Below are 21153 nucleotides of genomic sequence, written 5' to 3' on the forward strand. Positions count from 1 at the left end.
CAAAAATTTATGTATTCTGACATTCTTGCTGAAAGAAAGTGAAACGTATTAAAAATTACAGGTCAGCACAAACAAGATCAGTTTCCTTTTTATTATTATTATTTTCTTTCTTTCGCGTGATGAAGGGGGAAAAAACGAGGACATAGAATGAAACCTTGGTGAACACCCATAATGAAACCGTACGGTGCTGTGGTAGGAATTCAAACAACTGCCGTTGCGTAACTTCCTTTTGTTTGGGTAGGTTAGTGAATGGAACAATAAGAGTTCAGCAATTGCCCACTAAATGGAAAAGACAAGATCAAAGCGCTCTTTGTGTGCAAAACAGTAAAAGTACAAAACGTTAGCAATAATTCTTAGTGGATTGCCGCAGAACCTCAAAGTGATTTTTTTTTTTATTATAGTACACTTTCAACGAAAAACGACAAAGACGTAAAAAGAACACAAGAATTGAAGGTTTTATGTTGGATTTCCTTCTGGTTAGATGAAAGTGGTTTATGAATTTAAAATAAAATGAAGGTTAAAAGCTTAATATAATTAAGAGGATAGTTTTTTTTATAATATTATTAACCAGTAGTTGTTAAAAGATTGAAAAGAGATCTATGAATAAATAATTTCTTTTGTTTCTGAACAGGAAACATAAATCCGTTAAATATGGTTAGCCTCAAGAAATCACCTTTACAGAACGTAGCCATTATACGTCAACTAAGAGGAATGTTATTTTATTTTATTTGTTCACTAAATCATAAATTAATGAAACAAATTTTGTACACGTTAGAGCAAAACTTAAAGCTGGTCTTGAAGTGTAGGTTGCTCTGTTAATATTAAAATAATAAATCATTCGAACATTGGATTTTTCGAATAGTCTTCATTCAAATAATGAATAAGCGTTCGAATAATGGTAGTCGGATATTCGAACAACAGAACAAAAATTTCACATAATTATTTAAATAAAGAATATACGAATATTTGAATAATTTAAGAAAATATATTATAGACTTTTGTTTCTTGAGTCCAGAAAAGTTTATACGAAGATGGCTATGTTTTTTTTTCACAAATTATATGTAATTCTTGATTAACACTGCACTTGTGAAAAATAACGAAAAGCGCAATGGAGAAGATTAAAATTTCTTCCTTTCGGAGTATCTCCATGAACCTGTTTATTGTTTATTAAGAAAAATTTTGGTATTACAACAAACATCAGCAGCAACGCCATCATATGTATTATGCTAATATTTGTGGATGAGTTGCCGCACACTAAGAAACCTATATGCACCAAGCTCTTCAGCTGATCTTGTCGTTTCAGTATAGCAATTTAATGTTTTATTACCGTTGATCAACTGTAGTCTCTTTTGCCACCTCCTGGTTCAGTGGTAGAGCGCTTATGTCTGTTGCGTGGGGTCCCTGTTTCGATCCCAGGCCAAGTAAGTTTGTGACGGAGAACATTATGTCCGTGAGTTTTCTAGGGTTACTCTCGTTTTCTCCCACTTTCTCATTCCAACAGTTCTTTCATCTCATTCACTTGCCTTAATCATCGTTTTCCTTAGGCTGAATGGCTTAACTGTTGGATGTTAAAGTGAAATATTTCATTTTTTTCTTTCGCCACCCGTTCTTTTTCTTGTTCCCGTACTTTCTAGTATATCCCATACCTTAATACTGTTCCTTTTCAACCAATGTCTTTACAAGTTTATCTTTTCCTCTTTTTATTTCATCTAATATTGTTCATCTCTATTCCACAATCTCTAACTCTTCCTCATTAGTTTTCAATTCGTCCGAGTACGTTTCCTATATCCTCTTTCATAATAACAATTGGAAAGCCTCATCTCTTCATGCCACTTTTGACAGTATCCGAGTTTCTGCCATGCGGAAATGTTAGTAGTCTTTCTTTTCTTTTTTTTTTCTAAAAAAAAGAAATATATATTTTATTCAAAGATCCACAAGATATCTAGACTTAGATACTCCTTCTTAAATGCTTCTTCGCAATTCATGAAATTAAATGAAATGGCTGGTTTTACGTTCGACGATTATACCCTATAGGCTAAAAGAGACGTACAGTTAATAAAAGTGAATGGTTATTAATGAGTTGGTGGAATTAGAATATGGTAGGAAATGAGAGAACCTCGAGAAAACCCACAGACACAACGTTGGCCTCTACAAACATGGAATGGGGACGAACCAGGGAACCCTAGCATCAGAGGTGAGCGCTCTATCACTGAACTACTCTCTTTCATATTGCCTGCGCAATTCGTTGGTTGGTTGGTCAAGTTTAGCGTCCGTTTTAAGCACCAAGGCTACATGAGATGTGAATTTACAGTTTAGGATGGAATCCGAACCAGTGCATTGCATTTTCTTTTTTGAAATTTCAAAATTTTCCACCGGGAATCGTATCAAGGACTCCATATACCAAAATTGTGCGGCCTGACCACTAAACCAGCAGAGTTATTGTCTTTCCCACGTTTTATACAACTATATGGTTATATAAAGTCGGGAACAACTTACGATGTTTTCGTACTCCGTTCGTTGGACATGTTTCCAGACGTTGGATTTGAAAAAGGGAATCTGTTTACTGATACTATAGCCATCTCAATTTCACTTCATGAATAACATATGAAAAATTTAACATCTAAGATCACTCGTTTCCAACTAGTTGCTCTGTGATGTCTGTTTTCTGCTCTACTTCTTTGTAAACAACACGGAGAGGAGAAGGAGCAGGTAAGAAACCTGACATTAATATGAAAATAAGAACCATAGATGGTTTCGTGTGCACTCTTCTTGGATCCATGACAAAGCGTACACTGGCAACACTTGCTTATTCCATTCTCCTACCTAATCCCCTTCCTATATTTTCTCAAGCTTTTCTCTCTATTATTTATCTGATTGTAAAATTGCGCTCCTACCTCTTTCGTAGGCTAGTTGGAAATGTTTTCCTAAGATGTACAGTCAGCAACAAACGTTCTTTTCGTTTTATGAAATTACTTTCGTAAATAACTTTAGAATGGAAGAACAATTTGAGTACACTTTTTGGTAAATTTAAAAGAACAATTTTCTGTACGTTCCAGCCATACTACCGTTATTCCCAAAACACATTTTGCTGAACATAAAGAACTTTTCTCGCTGATTGTGTGTGACAGTCCAGGATATTGATTAATCATTGACATTTAAAAAAAAAAAAAGAAGAAGAAGTTTATAATACGTGGGGTGAAGAATAGAAAATTCAACTTTTCGAACACCGTAATAAAACTGAAACTCGAACTCTTGGATATTATTTCTTGCATATTAGAAAATTCTGCTTCAATAAAAAGTAGAGGAACTTAATCGAAACTGAAGAACGTCTTTTGTCAAACCGGCTGACTCTGATTCGAAGACTTTTGTCTCTATTACAAATATTATGTGCAGTGCATCACTGATTGGAGTATTATGTCAGTATTGGAAGAGAATCTAGAACTATGTGCCTGGAAGATAAATACTGAATTCTTCAGATCAGATATGAAGATATCAAGAATAATTATTTGACTGTTTCCAATTGAGGAGAACAACCTATATTCACTCATTTCCATGCGTTACTTGGATGATTTTACTGCATTATGCAAATTTATTGAGATTGCTTGATGAAGGAAGACGTATGTTCTACTGTGCATAAAATAGTAATGATTGCAAGACGAAGTTAGTGTTTCTATAATACAGAAATTAATTGTCGATTGTTTTATTACTTATCAATATTACTTCTACTTATTACATCTTCTTAGTATTTATATTCCAAGTTAAAGTAGGCACCAGGTATATACTCTCATCATGATTGGGAGCGTTGTAGAATAATCATTTGTTTTTGGGAGTCATAAAATAATATGCCCAATAATGGACATGTATTTGATACTCATTGCTTTGTTTAGGTCTTGGAAGTAAAGAACGAAATATCTGGTTCAGCGGTAAAACACACACTTTGATGCAGAGGGACAGTGGTCCGACTTTACTCATTCAACCATGTTGTATATAACACCTAAGTATTGTGCTATATCCTTCCTTGCGATTCTCCCATTTCCTGTACTTTAATATTACATTAATCTGTCCACTATTCGCTTGCTTTTCAAGTCGAGTGAAGGTCGAAGGATACAATGGATCAGCAGTACAGCGCTTACATATGGTGCTATGGGTCACTGGTTCGATTCCAGGTCATGTGAGACTGTAGTGGACAACATTGTTTCCGTGAATTCTTCTGTTTCTTCCCACATTCTTAATTCACAAATTCTAACATAATCATTCACTTTCATAATCCTCCTCCTCTTGTAGTCGAAAGTGCATAAGTGCTTCGTAGTAGCTCTGGAGTGGATTTCCACCTGAGTTGTAGTTAAATTAAACACTGGTCAGAAACATAAATAACTCAGATACAAAGCACTTATACAAACACGTTACCACGCAGATTTCAGGTATGTTATACGTATAATTGTCTCAACGATGTTAGCCTTTGGCGTGGGAGACCCGGCTTCGATTCCCAGCGGGAGTTCACGTGGTTCGGATTCCACGTTAATCAGTAGATCCCGTCTCATATAGCCTTGCTGCTGAAATGGACATTAAATTCAAGATCAACTCAACTCAACTCAACGATGTTACAATGTATAATGCAACTGTAGAATAACTAGCGTACTGGTAGTGAATCATTTCAGAAACACAGATTTAAAAATCTACTTATTCTGAGGAAATTACTTATTCCCTTATGTATAACAAGTCTGAAAAAAATCTGTTTAAAGTTTTTTATTTCACTATTTCTTTGTTTCTTCCCTTTTATTTCATTTTATGCCTTGATTTTGTAGTATTTAGCTACTTTACTATTTACTGTTTATATTTTTTAAATACTGATGTTTAGAAAACGATGTATGTGAGTACGTGGTACGTGGTTAAGTGCTTGGAAAAGGTTGCAGAGCCTTAACTTGAGTACGGAAAAGAAGTCATCAATCAATAAATAAAAGCATTATGAAGAGTTTCGAATCTAGTAAATTTCAATGTAAGTAAATTTTGTTAAACGGATGGAAACAAAGGAATTAAAGAAACCAATAAGACCAAAAGGGGAAAAAGGATCTTCAGAGAACAAGTACGAAAGAAATAATTTAATTAGCTGATCTAACCCTGGATCATTTTTTTGAATGGGACAACTTTTAAGTTCACGTCTAAAATATCTAATATGTCATTACGAAATACTTCATAATTATTATTACATATACTATAGTTCTATCAAATAGTTGAAACATGCATAAGTAGTCGTTGTGTATATAAGTTATCTGTTTCGCAACTGTCATAATTAATTAAATCCTGCGTTATAATAGCTCCTTAAACCGACGGTTTTCCAGTTGAATTTGGAAGTTTTTAATGGGAGTTGTATGTAGTCAGTCCACTGAGATTCATTCTTTCTTTCAGACAGGTTTGCAATTTTCTTTATGAAGTTTAATGATCGCCATAACATGAACATCTGATTTTATTCAAGGATCGTTTATCCTGATGCAGACAAGAATCAGTTCTTTTTGACTTCGGTGTTCTTAAGAGAAACGATAAACCAGCATCTCCACTATGTTAGTGTAACATAGTATGTTTACAGGTCTTTCCATTTGTAGATATCCAGACTATACTACGGATAAATATCGGAGGTCTTATCGGGCGGCTATGTCCGCCTATCTCTCTGTCTGAGTGTCTACCGACAGGTCAGAGCAAAACTGATTAGAGATATCGAAAAACAGCATTCTGAAACCAATTCGCTTCCCAAGGAAAGATTACATCTCCTCCGTTAACCCTATATTAAAATCAATAGTAGTTGAAGTAAATCATTTCCAATCTTAACATTGCTTACCATAAAGCAATAACGGTAATAAACAGCGGGAAGCGGTTTTCTTCAATTCATTAAGTGTACGAAAGCTAAAAATTTACTTCAGATTTCAATATTAATTTTCATAGAGCAAAACCGATAACTGATGACGAGAAATGACTTTTTCACATGGCTTCAAGGTCCCAAGAGCAAGTTTCATCTCGATCTTTTATCCCTCAATTCAAACCAGGAGTGTTTAAAATCTACGATTTCTGATTTCAATACTGATTGTCATAATGGAAAAAAAGTAATAAATAGCGAGAAGCAGATTTTTCAATATGGCTTCAGTACCGTAAGAATATGTTCCAAATCTATTTTATAATGTATTCCTCTATTTCAACTGGAGGTAGTAGAAATCTTGTATTTTATTCGTAGAATAAAATCGGAAAGGGAATGCGGAAAGTGGTCTCTTGATATGACTTCAGCGTTCCAAAAGTAAGTTCTGTCTCTAACCGTGTAGATTTTCTGGCAGCCACAGTTTTTCATCTATTACATGTAACTTTTAGAAACCGGTCATTCACTTTACGTTTTGCGGACTGCTATTTTTTCGTTTGTCTCTGCTCCCGCTCTAATTGTCAAAAGGCCATACTTGATACTTTGTCGGAAAGGTGAAGGGATACAGATTTCAACAGTGCAATATTTGTGCTAACTGTTTTCTATTTGAAGAAGAGAAAGACAAACCTGAAACGAATGTTTAAAAATTAGTAAATTTAGAATTTTGTACTCAGTACAACATTTTGCTTTAAAATAATAACTTTGTTGAACATCAAATGTCGGAATAAATATAAAATATAGGATATAACTTCGTTTTCGGAACATTCTGTAGCTAAAATGTGCGACTTGATGGGAAGAAAGTGACTTGAGTTTTAGATTTGGCGTGTGGGAATTATTTAAGAATATCCATCTCCGTGACTTCTACAGGGGAAAAAAAAAAGTTAAAATTTGTTGAATAGCGAAGAAAAAAAACAAGTGATCTCCTCGCTCGTCTAATGACATACGTTCCAGTTCCCAAGTTCAATACCGGTTAAAAACCATCGAACGTACCACAGTGGTTCAAATTGCACTTTAAACGGTAGGTCTCGTCCTATATAGCTTGCTACCGACTCAGGATTAAATAAAAATAAACTAGTAAATTAGTCAATAATAATATATCGGAGGAGATTTCTCTTCAGAATGTGCGTATTCCTTTAAAGTAACAAACATGAACTCAATATAAAATAAAAATTTATTTACAAAAGTTGTGCTGGGTATCCAGTAAATATATGCGGCAAATCTCCTTGATAGCCGGGAGCAACGGAGCCTTCTGGAGGTACAATGACAGTCTGAAATCCACTTTGGGGAAACGGAGACAGTTGCAATTTTGGTTGAAGTTGTCGTTGTTGAAGTTGTTGAAGTTGTTGTTGTTGAATTTGTTGAAGTTGGTGCTGTTGAAGTTGTTGAAGTTGTTGCTGTACAACTGGAATACGTTGTTGAAGAATTGGAATTTGTTGTTGAATCACTGGAGCCTGTTGTTGTACAGCAGGTTCAGGCAAAACTGTTTTAGTAGTAGAACCAGGGACTTTCTTCTTAACAACAGCAGTGAAGCCATTTCGCTTATCAGCTGTATATTCTACTATGCGAACTGTGCCATCAGGTTCCACTAAACTGTATTGTCCTTTCACAACGTCTCCTTCTCGTCTTTCGACGTGGCTTTTGACATCCCCTGTGTGATCGTCCCTCACTGCATAGTCGTACAAATACTTAGTGTTATCCTACAAAGAAACAGAAACAGAATTAGTTTATGGTTATACCATCTTTTAGTAGTTTAATATACCTTTGGATTCCAGCTTTAATACAATTTTCTAGATCTTTGACTTAATTATAAGGCATGCCAAACGACAGAATGAAATTAGAGAAATATAATCATAATGTCTCAAGCTGCCTACTAAATGATTGCATAAATTGAGTTTGCAAGGTGGATTATCCTTTAACACTGAAGGACGCAACTGCTGCGTCAAATCTTTAAACCTTAATAGCTCAGCTCCTAATTAAGTTAAGAAGATAATTTTGGTATCAATGTGTTCCCTAAGGATGAAGCTTGCCCGATATGCAATTTATGTATGTGGAGGATACTTCAGCATAGAGGGGGTAAAGTTTGTGTTTTTTCTTGCATCAGTTTTTTTTTTTCTGGGGGCATTTCCTCCCTTGGAGATAGGGCCATAGAATTTGGTATGTAAAGCAATGAAGCAGTCCACTACACGCTAATATCCTGTAAAAGTATTTGTTGCTTATATAGGAGAGTAGGGGAGGGGCAAATTTGATCCTTCTTTTTAATTACATTTATTTTCTGAACGGTTCCATATTAAGATATATATTTTCACTGAATTGCTCTAGAAACATTATTTCTGTATTTTCTGGGAACAATAATGAAAGCAATGATGTACATATAACGTTGTACTATGATGGGGAGGGGGCGAGACGAATGTCAAATTCAATGAATTGTTCTTCGACTCGTTTTTTATTTATTTATTTATTTATTTTTAGAATATTTCCAAAATAAAACGAATTCATTACGCTTTCCTTTCCAGTGAAACTTAATAATTCTGTTTTCTTTTTTTAATATTATTGTCACAAGTGTATTGCCTACATGTTAGCGTCATTTCGTCAGCGTAGAGTGACAGTAAGGGGTGCCAGTACCCCCAAAACTCTTTTCTTTTAATATATTTTTTTAGGATTTTTGTTTCTTCTTCTTCTTCTACGAATAAGACAGGAATTACACACAGATGGATTCCAGGATTTCCACAAGCTTTCCAACAAGATATAAATTATTACCTTTGATAATTAAGGGGGTCACCATGGTTCCCCACGTAGAGTCTACGATTTCGTTCAAATCCTTGCCCGGTGTATAAAGGCAACTTTGTATGCCAGTGGATGATTGGAATCTACTAGTATGCACTGTAATTAACAGGAATCATGATCCTTATACATTTTGTGTATTTGGGCTGTAGTGAAATACGTTTATTTATGTAGAAAGTACTTTATTTCGCAGGATAATATATCCAACTCGCTGGAACGTCCTCGGATAATGCGAAAATTTAATTTATATTAACCCCTTTCTGCATGATTTTTTTTTCTTTTAGCGAAAAAAGATAATCAGTATTGGAAATCCTCATATGGGAACTTTGAAAATGAATTAAAACTTGAATTTTAGATTTTTCACTTAATTCCGACGAGAAATAAGTAAGCGCCATATATGTCACACTTACAACTCACAAAGAACATGCCAGATGACACCAAAATCTCTTATTCATACACGTCAATATCTCACACAGCAGACAAAACAGTCATTTGATGCCTTTGATAAATCACAAAAAAGCTAAAGTGAAAAAAGGGTATGTGCCATATATGGAAGGCATGCGTTAAGGGGTTAATGAGCGTACGTATGGGGTTACAAGAGGTGACACCAAACCCTTCTTTGTGCACTCCGGAATATTTTACTTTAGACCAAAATAATTATATATTACAACTATTTACATTTAACTCCGGCATTACTTTGGGCTGTCCTTATTCCAGAGTATTAAAAAGAAGAATAAAGATTTTCAAATCTATTGTATCGAATATCCGTTTATTTTAAAATCGAATTTCATATATCTTTGTATATTTACCTACGATATGAAAATGAAACTGAATTTGAAACTGATCTTGTCGTAATCGAATCATGGAAACCGCCTGACCTCTTGAAAGGAGGATTTGAATATAGTTATCACCTGCCTAAAACTAATTTTTTATTATGTTACTTTGATTAAAATGCATATCCCAAGGGGGAACGGGGGGTCACAATTTATGTGAAAAGTTGAGTGTCTTACGAATTCCTTAAACTATGAACATGAAATTCGGCATATATAAAGCCATCATTAAAAATAAACGGATTTGTGTCCCACCGATTTTTAAAATTTCTGTTTTGAGAGGGGCAAGGGATCATTTTTGAATATAAAGGTACTTATATGTGTATATGCGCACATTTCAAGATAACTCTGTAACTCCTGGTGTAATTTTCTCAAATTGGTATCCATTTGTCTTACAACTTAGAAAGAAATACTGTGGAGGCAAGACAGTCTAGCACCCCCGAGGGTGTATAAAGGGGTGACATGTAAAAATAATAAAAACATTGACGGGTATTAGAGTCGAATCAATAATTTTCGGGATCGCTGAGATGAATACTGACACGTTTGATGCCTCCAACGGAATAAACGCCCCTATCACTCTTAGAGGGTGGGAGTGGGATGACATGTAAAGATAATACTAAACGATCAATATCAGTGTCGAATCCAAGGTTTTCGGGGTCGCTGAGACGATTTGTGACACTCTTGATTCCGTAGTGAAAGGGTAAGACAACCTTAGCACCCATAGGTTTGGGAATAGGGTGACATATTCGAAAACAACCTATGTTAATATGGAATCTACTGTTTTCGAGGACGCTGAGATTAATGGTAACACGCCTGATCCTGTTTAAATCCAAGTACATCTAGTATCGGCACGGAGATTCAGAAAGGCATTTAACAACGTCAAAAATAACTTAGTGATGAATCCATATTTTTCTAGGTACGAGAAAACGACTGACCTGTTTGAAGTGACCTTTGGAACATAGTTACGACACATTTGAAGCTGGGGCTTTATCATGTCATTTTGATTACAGTGTTTATTCTATGGTATACTGGGTTTCAAAATTTACGCCAAAAGTAGATTATTATACGGATTTTTATCCTTACACTTTCATTAAAATACGTTTCCGAAAGGAAAACGGGATGCAATGTTTTCAATAAACATATGCTTCCAACCTGAAGAGCGCGCATTTCAGCTAGTATGCTATAATAGGATGTTTTATTGTACTTATTTCATAATAAAAGTTTTGTATGTAATGATTATGTGTTCAAGTGTTAAAAATATGGATTCAGTTCAGTTGTAAAATAGCAAGTTCCGCGACAAAGCGTGAAAAATCAGGTAGTCTAAAAAAAGGTATTGAGTATTTTGTGCAGTGATGGTTCGGCAGCTTTTCTTCATCAATTCCTATGTCCAAGTTGTTCCTCCTAGTGAGCGACCAATTCGCAGCAAAGGCAGCTGATATTTTGGCAAAACTCGAGCAAGACTCGCATGTAAATAGCCATGACATCAGCAATGACCTAAACATCCACCACCAAACAGTGTTAAACTATTTGGAGAAAGCTGCCTACAAAAAGAAGCTTAACGCTTAGAAGCCACATGATCTAAGTCAAACACATTAACTCTATCAAATTTCCTTCCGCGAATCTCTACTGAAACATCATCATCATCATAGGTATTCTGCCATTAGTGACAGATTACTTGCTGCAACTCAGAAGCTTCCATGCTCGACGGTCTTCCGTTAACCTCTTCGTTTTCAAGTACGATTTCTCTATCTTGATATCTTACATTAATTGTCGTGTCCTACGCCCTCTCCCTAACTTTCCTGACAGCAACCCTCTAAAACGTCCCTAAAGGTACAATTCTTAGCCAATGTCCCAGCCAGATTCTTTTCCTCTTCTTAATAATATCTAGAATTGTTATTTTTCCCCTCCCACTTCTAGCACCCTCTCATTCGTTTTCCGCTCGACCTAGTTAACTCTTTTCATTCTTCTCCACTCCCTCATTTCGAAAGCTTACAGTCGTTTTTCATCATTTTTGCGTAATGTTCATGTTTCTGGTCCGTACAGCACAATACTCCACACGATACACTTTATGAGTGTTTTTCGCAACTCTTCTTTCAAGGTCCCACAAAATAGTATTTTCTTCCTCCTAAAGGCTTCTTTCGCCATTCCTATCCTTGCTTATATTTCACGTTCACACTTCATATCATCGCTAATAATACTACCCAGATATCGAAAACTAGTAATATGTTCTATTGTCTTCCCTGATAAATCTGACACTGATCGCTTCGTTCCAATCATCATGCCTTTTGTCTTTCTAACATTTATTTTCATCCCATATTCTTCAGAATCCTTTCTTAAGTTTTCAAACATCTTATTCATTTATTCTTCAGATTCTGCAACAAGCGTCATATCCTCTGCAAAACGTATACACCTAATCATTCTAACTCCTACTGAATTGCAGTCTTCATTTTGTAAGCTCTTTTTCATCACCTCTTCTAGATCTACTGAAATATAACGAATTCAAAATATTTCTGAAGCCGTTGCTGATCACGAGTAATGAAAAGTGGTTAATTTATGACAACAATATGCAAGGATAATCGCAATCGAAACGAGGAGAAGCTCAGAAATTGAGAGAAGTTGGGTGGGAGTGCATCCATCGTACACTATTCGGTCTCTGCAGAAATCCTTGTATGGTGTTAAATTAGTTCCAAAAGAGACTTATGAAAACCACATATCACTTTTTATTAAACTGGAAACAACAGAAAAAATTAAATGAAATCTTTCAGTTTAACGTCCCACGGTTATGCTTGTTAGGATATTGGAAACGGGTGATTAAGGCAAATGAATGATGAGGGAAAAATGCGGTGGAATGAAAATGTGGAAGGAAACGGGAGTGTCCCGAGAAAACCCACAAATTTACTTGGCTGGGGATCGTAACAAGGACCCATGCACCAGAGGTAAGCGCTCTACAACTGAACCATTATTCAACTAAATTACAATTATTAATAGGCCTATAATCACAGAAAAGTGCTTTGCATAACTTCTTAGTTCAGTTGGAGTACAAGCGTTATTATGTGAGTTCTTTTATGGGGCGTTTACACTTGGTCGATTTAGTCGCACGGCTAAATCGACTCACTGCATTTGCGACTAAATCGAAGCAACTAGACCGAATGAGGTCGATGGATGTGTTCAATTGTTTCAACCGAAATTAAATGCTCCTTGTCGACTCGCTCTTTTCTGGTCGATTCGAAATCGACTGGTAATTTTAAAGATGTCCAAGCAAAAAGTAATTGGTACAATTTGCGGTGTTATAGCAGAAGAAAATAGAATCGACCACAGAAAATAGAACGTCTTTCAATTCAGTTGCTAGTCGATTAGTCACTTTCGATCAACAAGCGATTAAGTTGAAGTCCTGTTTACACGGTCGATTAAGTTGAAAGTGACGTCAATTCAACTGAATCGAACGCAAATCGACTAAGTGTAAACGCCCCATTACTCTCCAATGGTAAAAAAGCTTCAAAATTGGTTGAGTAGTTTCGGACATTACTTGAAATACCCGTTATATTTATTCCACAACAAATAAGGGGCCGCATGTCTCAGTGACAGAGCGTTCACCTCTGGTGTATGGGGTCCTTGGTTTGATCTTGTGAACTTTGTGGTGTACAAACACCGTGTCCGTGGTTTTCGTCGAGGTTCTCCCTTTCCTCTCACTTTCTTCATTCGATCATTTCATTCATTTCTCATTATCACCATCTCCTTTAGCCTAACCGGCATAAGCGTGGGACGTAAAACTCAAAGATTTTATTTCACAAGAACAAATAGGTTTAACTTGTTAAATCGATAAGCTTCTTTTCGTATTAACTACTCGAGTTTCAGATTTTGTTGGCTGATTCTTGGTTAAATAATAACATATGACCACATACTTCTATATTCTTTTAACGTACTTCAAATCATATACATCAGTTGTAGGAGAGACCGTGCTCTAACCAATCAGAGTTTCTGACCAATAAGAAAAGCAAAACCAATAACTAGCAGTTTAAAATGCAATTCAATTTGCATGATACGATATACGAAAATCAAGGGCCCTTTAAAGGAACTGCAATTTTCGGGGAAAATAATCACTATTAAATTTCTCTGAAATCTAAATATCCCTTTTCGCGTAAAATAGGCAGAATACGAATTTCCGTTCTGCCTAAAAATAAGGTATCAAAACTGCTTCGAAGTGCTGAAGAGTCATCAGAGGTAGAACAGGAAGAAATCGTTTACACCACACACACAATTATATTAAAAGTATTTCAAATACCTATCAATGCTATGCGTTACGAAAGCTTTTTAACAATGTGACCACATCAATCATACAAAATGCTATCTTAAAAACACGGTGCAGAGACATGTTGCTCAGACGTGAATAAAAACCAAAGATATTAAGCTAGCTTACGATAGTTAAAATTAGTTGGATTAGAATAGATTTGAGTTTAGCGTCCCATTCAAAAGCAGGACTATATGAGATACGACCTACATGTTCTTCCATCAGAAATCGAACGCAAGTGTCTCACACCAAAGGCGCATATGCTAAGCCATGAAGAAGAGGGTTTAAATTAGTGTCAGATAATTGTCACATACTATCGAATTGCCTTAATGTAATCCCATTTCACCTTATAAACAAAGTTTTCTCCGTTTAAAATATATATAAATTTTACCCCTATTTTACAAAATTGTAAACAATGTGTACTTGTATATCATATCTTTATGCAACATATAGATTAAATAACCTGTCAGCTTTGAGTTGGATAATTTCGATAATATTATGCAATACATTTGGAAGTATGAGTATACCTTATACAATATGTAAGTTCAGTTTACACCAACGCCATAAAATTGTCTTAATATTTTGATCGAGATTCAAAAGTTCCTCTACTTTTATTTTTGAGTGTGATCGAACAATAATTTCACCATATATAAATAAATTATTAAATATCCTAACGTAATTGGTCCTTTTCTGGCTTATCCTAATGAACAACTTTCTTTTTACTGGATCAAGATTTTTTCGTCTGAAATTTTCATTGTCGCTATCCGGCTTTTCCCAAAATTATTGTTGCATGTCTGAGATATCTATTCTGGACTTACCTACAAAATTCAGTGGTATTGGTTGCCTTTTTGATGAAATACACACTGAAAAATGATTTCTTGGATGCATACATATTCAGGATGTCCAAAAAGTCCTCATATTTCTAGGTTTGAGTGTTATAAACAAAAAAAAATTGTGTAAGTTTAGTTATAGTATTAGTAACACTTCGTATGCCATGGATTGCGTGTGGATACAACAAGGCGAGGCTCCAGCTCATTTTGCTCTTCAGGTGCATGATTTCTTTAAGCCCTTGAGACAATAACTTCTTGGCAGATACTCTACAACATGTGGATATGGAGGCACTTACATCTGTGTGTACACCACAGTGAAGCACATACTGATCCACTGGATACGTAGTTCATATTAAATAATTAAAATAAAATTACAGTGACATACTCAAATTTACGGGAAGGTGGACTTCTTGGACACTCTGCGTATACGTGTGTATGCATATGAACTGCAATACTTACATTTAAATCATCTGTTTCCTTCTCGACTACAGGTGCTGGAGACACAGCAAATCCTTGCTCTGGAACACCAAGTATAAACGCAGCCAGAGTGATAGCCTGGGCAGAAAAGATATCATTATGTTGCATACACAGTTTCCGGTTATTACAGGCGGTTATCAGAAAGAGTACAATTTGTTAAAAAAAAATCAATTTTTGATATTTTACCGAACTGGTAGGCTCCCTAACTAATAGTTAATTATATCAATATCAACTTTACATATCGCATGTGAACAAAATTTCAACGAAGTTGCTTTGGAAACAGAATTCAATATTCCAATGTTACTTTCTATTGCTGTTGGCTGAAAAATAATAATGTAAATATGTAAACCGCTATGGGAACTTACATGTGCTTTATATTACTCCTTAAAGTATAGATTAGTGTGTCACATATAACATGTGTTAAAAAAGAGGGAAGGTTAAATTCCAAAACAAACGAGAAAATAAATACAAACTTAAGTAAATATAGACTTTAGTTTAACTTATAATAATTTATTTACAAATAGTATGTGAGTCGTGTCGTTACTAGAAGAAACCAAACAATAGATTGTCTGTTTATACTTTTCATATACACTAAACAAATAAATAATTTAAAAAATAAAATTTATTAACTGCATCATATTGGGATCCAACGACATAATTTTTAATTCCATAAAATTAGTTCTTTCCGAATTTCATGGAAAGAACTATTCGTGTATACTTCAATATCAGATGACATGAAAAACTTAATTCGTGAATATTTCAGTATCGGATGACATGAAGTCTTTAATTCATGTATATTTGAGTATCTGATGGCATGAAAATTTTAACTCGTGTATACTTTAATATCAGATGGCATGAAAAGCTTAATTCGTATATTCTTCAGTTTCAGATGGCATATAAAGCTTTATCGTGTATACTTTAGTATCAGATTCCATGATTATTGTACTGCGCTTAAACAAATATTCTTTTTTATATTTTCTGCAAAAATGTATGCTTAAGGTTTTACAATCAACCATAGCATTTTCCAAGGGAAGAACCCATAGCAAAGAAGTAGTCAATAACATTTTTTATTCTTATTGACTCTGCTCATCTGTAGTATACAGGAATAAACTGGATCAGTGGTAAAATCATCATTTCTGGTGTAAAAGGTTTGTGGTCAGTTCCATTTGAGCTGTGGGTAACATTGTTATCATGGGTTACAATAACGTGAGCTCACCTTATGTCTCCCAATGTATTAACTCTGCATCATCAAGCATGCACTTCAGCGCATAGGACATATTGCAGGAGCAAAATGCGTTAAAATGTTCAATATCTTCACACTGGGTCAACTTCGGAATATTTTAGCTCTCTCACCAGGTATAAAACCAGGGACCATGTATAGTCTTGCTCAAAAAATCCTGGCTACCCACTTTATTAAATCCCAAATGGGTTTTCCTAATGCTGGTACAAATTTAATACCACCTTGACACTCTAGCTGGTTCTTACATTTATGATTTGAAAAAAACAATGCGTACACTAACACAAATACACATATAAGTCTATATTCTGGCAACCTTATGTATGAAATTCTAATACTTTAGCCAATACTTTTGGGTTTTACGTCTTACGATTATGTCATGTAGGGTAAAGGAGACGATGATGATTAGAAGAGAATGAAATGCTAGAATGAAGAAAGTGGAAAGAAACTAGAGAATCAATATTAAACCCACGAGCACGGTGTTTGTCCACCACAAAGCTCACTTGGCGCGAGTTGAGATCGAACCAGAAACCCTACGCATCAGAGATGAGCGCTCTACCATTGAACCACCGCAGTCCCACTATTCATTTGAATAACACTTCTTACAAACTGATAATTCTTCCTATACGCACAAATACACAGTAGTTTTAAAAAAGAAAATATTACTTCTTTTTGAAATTCTAGTAGTTTGTACCTATTAAGTACAAAATCTTACTCTATGAAGCAGTGTAGTTAACTACAATAGGGCCTACATATACCTCTTTAAGTGATTTTTGTCAGGGGAGTCTATGAATATCTTAATTTCCAGTAGTCTTGTGTCGCTACTGCGCCATATTTACTTGCACATTAATGGAACATACGAGTAAAAGCAATTGTTTTCTTTCACTTGATTTTAATCCAATATATTGTTCTCTCTATATATATAGTCTTATTCTCATTCCATCTAAATTATTTAACCTTGACAGTAATTGTTTGATAACAACTAAAGAAATAATTTCTTTTCATTTCACTAAGTATGTCAGTTTGTATTCGAGATATTCTACTTGCGACTACCTAATTAGTCGTAGTGTGCACAAGCATGCTTTACCACTGTTATCAGCTTTACCAGATCGGCATTTAAAAACACATCATGATTTATTTCCAGGGAAAGAAAGACATGTTGTTGCCTGACATGGTGCTCTCTTTCCCCCTTTTCGAGATTTGTACGACGTGCATAAATACATAGTAATGAGCCACTTCAATCTTAGTACCTCTTGATACTGAAACAATTCCTAAACTGAATTATAGAAAGATTTGTATTCGTAATTTTCAATACTTATAATAATTACAATCACATTTATAAATTCAATTAACTATGAAATATATTAATTCGTGTTTAGCAATACATTACGAAGATTTCACTAGAATTTACAAATAGAACGTGCAGTTATTATTTTAAAATTGCTCTGAATATATTGATAGATAATAATGGGAAGATAATTGTGCAAGGAAGATAACACGAGTCTTTTTTTTTTTTTTTTAAGAAATGCTCCTAGAAATAGCTTCTCAGTCAGAGCAGCTTTTCTCTTTGTTAGGTTACAAAATTAGGTCCAGTGAACTTCCGATTGCAAATTAAAAACCGTTCAACTACCTCTATTTGTTAGTAACTTAATTTAACTATAAGAACATAAATTGATAAATGAAATTCGTAAAATTTGAAAGAAGAGGTTTCTTTGTTAAAACTATTTTCAAACATTTTTTTTTTTAAAGATCAAAATATATGATACAAAATATGACACCAAAGATTGGGTTTAATAGTGAGAAATGCACTGCAACAAACACAGAACCTTGAATTTGTATCAATTTATGTCCCGCAACAAGCTCTGGTAATGCAGAATAATGTTTCATATGGTCAATGTTAGTTACTTCTTTCCAGGGTTCTCCATGAGACCAGACGAGACCATAATTTCGATTCCTATTGAATCAAACATTTCTCGAGATGACAGATTACATTTATGACATCATTTCATGACGAGATAGCCTCAACTCCTGTCTCCTAAGTAACCACATTTCTTTCAGAGTAGCTACTCGGTACATCATATTCAGACCAAATTTTAAAATTATTCTTTGTTTTTACGTTGTTTAAAAACCTTACGTAAAATCAAAAAAATCAACGTAAACCGCCTAGTATTTATTTATTTATTTATTTATTTATTTATTTATTTTAAATGAAGTCTTCAGGTTTACGTTCTACGATTTACGCAGTCCAGACTAAAGGGAACGGTGGTGATGATAACTAATGAAATGGTAGATAAGTAAAGTGGAAGGAAACTGAAGAATTCCGAGGAAAGCAACATACGCCGATACTTTTTTTCTACAATAGTATTAGCGATTTGTTTCAGAAAGATCCAAAAACAAGAAACATATCAATCTATAGAACTCTTCAAGCCGAATAAAATGACATTTTTTAAAGATAAATCCTTATACACAGTTTTCCAGAAAATCCTCAATAAACGTTTTCTTTTATGGTGCTAAATACAGTGGAGTCTTCTTAATTTGAAATCTAAAGAAACGGAAAAAGTGGATATATAAAAATACAAAAAATATGCATTGTTAAGTGTCTAAAATCAAGTTAAAATAATTCCCGTATCTACGTGAAAAAGTTGATATTCAGCAGACTTTATCTTTAGGGATTTTTTTTTTTCGTGATACAATACCTCGAAGAAAGAAATGACATTTACTCTCATATACATTAAACGAAACGTAGTATAGAAAGTACACTTTAACACACAGAACCATATGTATGATTAACAACCTTTATTAAATAATATGTCCTTACTTAAGGAAAATAGTGATCTTCATTTGGTTTGATTTGATATTTTTTTACACGGTCAGCAAAATTTTCAATTTCGCACTAAGAAAATTCCGTTATAAGGGCCACAATATATTCTACAAATATACGGAATTCATATGTTTACTACGGAAATCTGTACGAAACATATCTTATTTATATGCTACATACGTACTGCCTTTCTCCGCTTAGATATTACATCATACGTATGCGTATGTTACATACATCTATCTGCATATGATATCCTTACCGTCTACCTACAATCATACGGAAAATACGTAGGGCATAAGATGGAAAACTTACACGGACAGTATTATAAAAAAGTTTTCAGTTATACGTTTGGTAAAGAATGTTACATGTATACGTAGTCGTACTTTAGTCATTTAAGTCCAAAAACTACAGGATTTACTCATGTAATCTACGTTCTTATGTACGCCATATTCGTTTTTTCCCTATGTGCATCTATTGCGTGAAATACGTTATTAGTAACACTTGGCTTCAATATATCTTAAATTTTCAATCATTTAGGAACCTTCAGATGCAATTGACACAAGCTATTACTACACCGACGATCTCGTCTTCTTGATCGTTACCAGATAGATAGTGTTTTTATGTCACTCTTCTCTACGGCTGCCGTTGAACAACTGAAAACCAGTTGAAACAGTGTTTCTTCTTTTTTTGCAGTCTGTTCAACACTAACAATTCCTGTGCTTCGTTCGAATTATTCAAAGAAAAGATTCAAAAGTTCGATTTATCCATAGACCATCGTTTTCAATACAGTTTTCAGGGTGAATAAACTTCCATTTGCATTATCCAATATTTCGAATTATCCAAGTTCATATTAACGAGTGTCTGCTGTATGTATAGCCTATGCCATTCGTAGTCAACGAAATCAATCTCATAAATATGCCACTTACCAAGATGAAACCAATATTGCTCCCATCTCAAGCCTTTCATTGTGGCACTGGTAAGATGACAACATACACTATGGATTATGAGTTATTACAACTTAAACCCATATTTCAATTTTAAATATCTTTCAATTAATGTCTTAAGAGTTGTAAATTTCTGTAAAGTACAGCTTAACAATGATTAATTGGAGTTACAGTATTAAGAGTTACATGGAAATGATTTTAGCTATATAGTGTGAGAACTAGAAAAACTTTCCATTTACGGTTGTTATACATCTTACATTGAATATCACAAAACAACTTCAAGATTTTAATATTCAAGGTCACCTAATTAACCGCAAGTATTCAAGAAGGTGATGAATCAAATAATGTTATTATATTGTGAATATGAAAAAAAATAATTAAAAATACACATGTAGTCCTACTTACCGCATGTATTAACATAGTTCCGGCACTTGTTTTTCATGTATTTCTCCTCGTTAACGTAACAAGGGAACACTTTTACTTTACATATGAGTTTACATATATATACCTTGATGTCTTTTGAGAAAAGAAAGTATGAGTCCTGAGGCATGACTAGGAGCATCCGTGCTGTTGCTCTGTGAACAATGAATCCAAGTCAGCATCTTCACGCTTGTTCCGGTTTCAGCCGGAAGAAAGTAAAATTTACTTTTTTCTTTCTTTTTAAAAATCACTTTTGTAATGCTGTATGTACCTTGCCTGTTTATAAACAATGCTGTTATAATTATTACTTAGTATCTTGCTTTGCAGAATATACAAGATCAGTGACCTCTCAGCGCATGCTCCGTTACTTCTATGCCATCTTCCTGTTAAAAGAACATGCTCTAATAAAGATCTTGTTTTGAATGATATAATTGTCTGTGTGGTTACTGATCTTATTGTGCCCTTCAAAAAATTTCTATGTTTAAGACTACCTCAACAATTTCTATTTAACGTAAGATAAATAAGCCAGAAGTCATGAGATAGCTAAACGGTAAATTTTGTAATGTAATTACATGTGCAATTTCTAATTAGGGCCTATAATGTTACACTCGGTCGGAAAAGTG

The 21153-nt window shown here is 34.4% G+C and overlaps 1 protein-coding gene across 1 annotated transcript in view; it reads right to left on the bottom strand.

Moving 5' to 3' along the window:
• LOC145686447 (uncharacterized) overlaps positions 1-20667 on the bottom strand; it is a 31197-nt gene extending 10530 nt beyond the window's left edge. The window contains exons 1-3 of the mRNA XM_081759757.1: positions 20516-20667; positions 15091-15186; positions 7082-7599 (exon numbers count right to left, since the gene is read on the bottom strand). Of these exons, the coding sequence (XP_081615883.1) occupies positions 7082-7599; positions 15091-15186; positions 20516-20530 (629 nt within the window). The 5' untranslated portion in view covers positions 20531-20667. The remainder of the gene's footprint in view (positions 1-7081; positions 7600-15090; positions 15187-20515) is intronic.
• Between the last annotated feature and the right edge of the window lie 486 nt (positions 20668-21153).

The sequence above is a fragment of the Thermobia domestica genome, chromosome 5, assembly GCF_964235325.1.
Source record: "Thermobia domestica chromosome 5, izTheDome1.hap1.1, whole genome shotgun sequence".
In the NCBI taxonomy this organism is placed as follows: Eukaryota; Metazoa; Arthropoda; class Insecta; order Zygentoma; family Lepismatidae; genus Thermobia; species Thermobia domestica.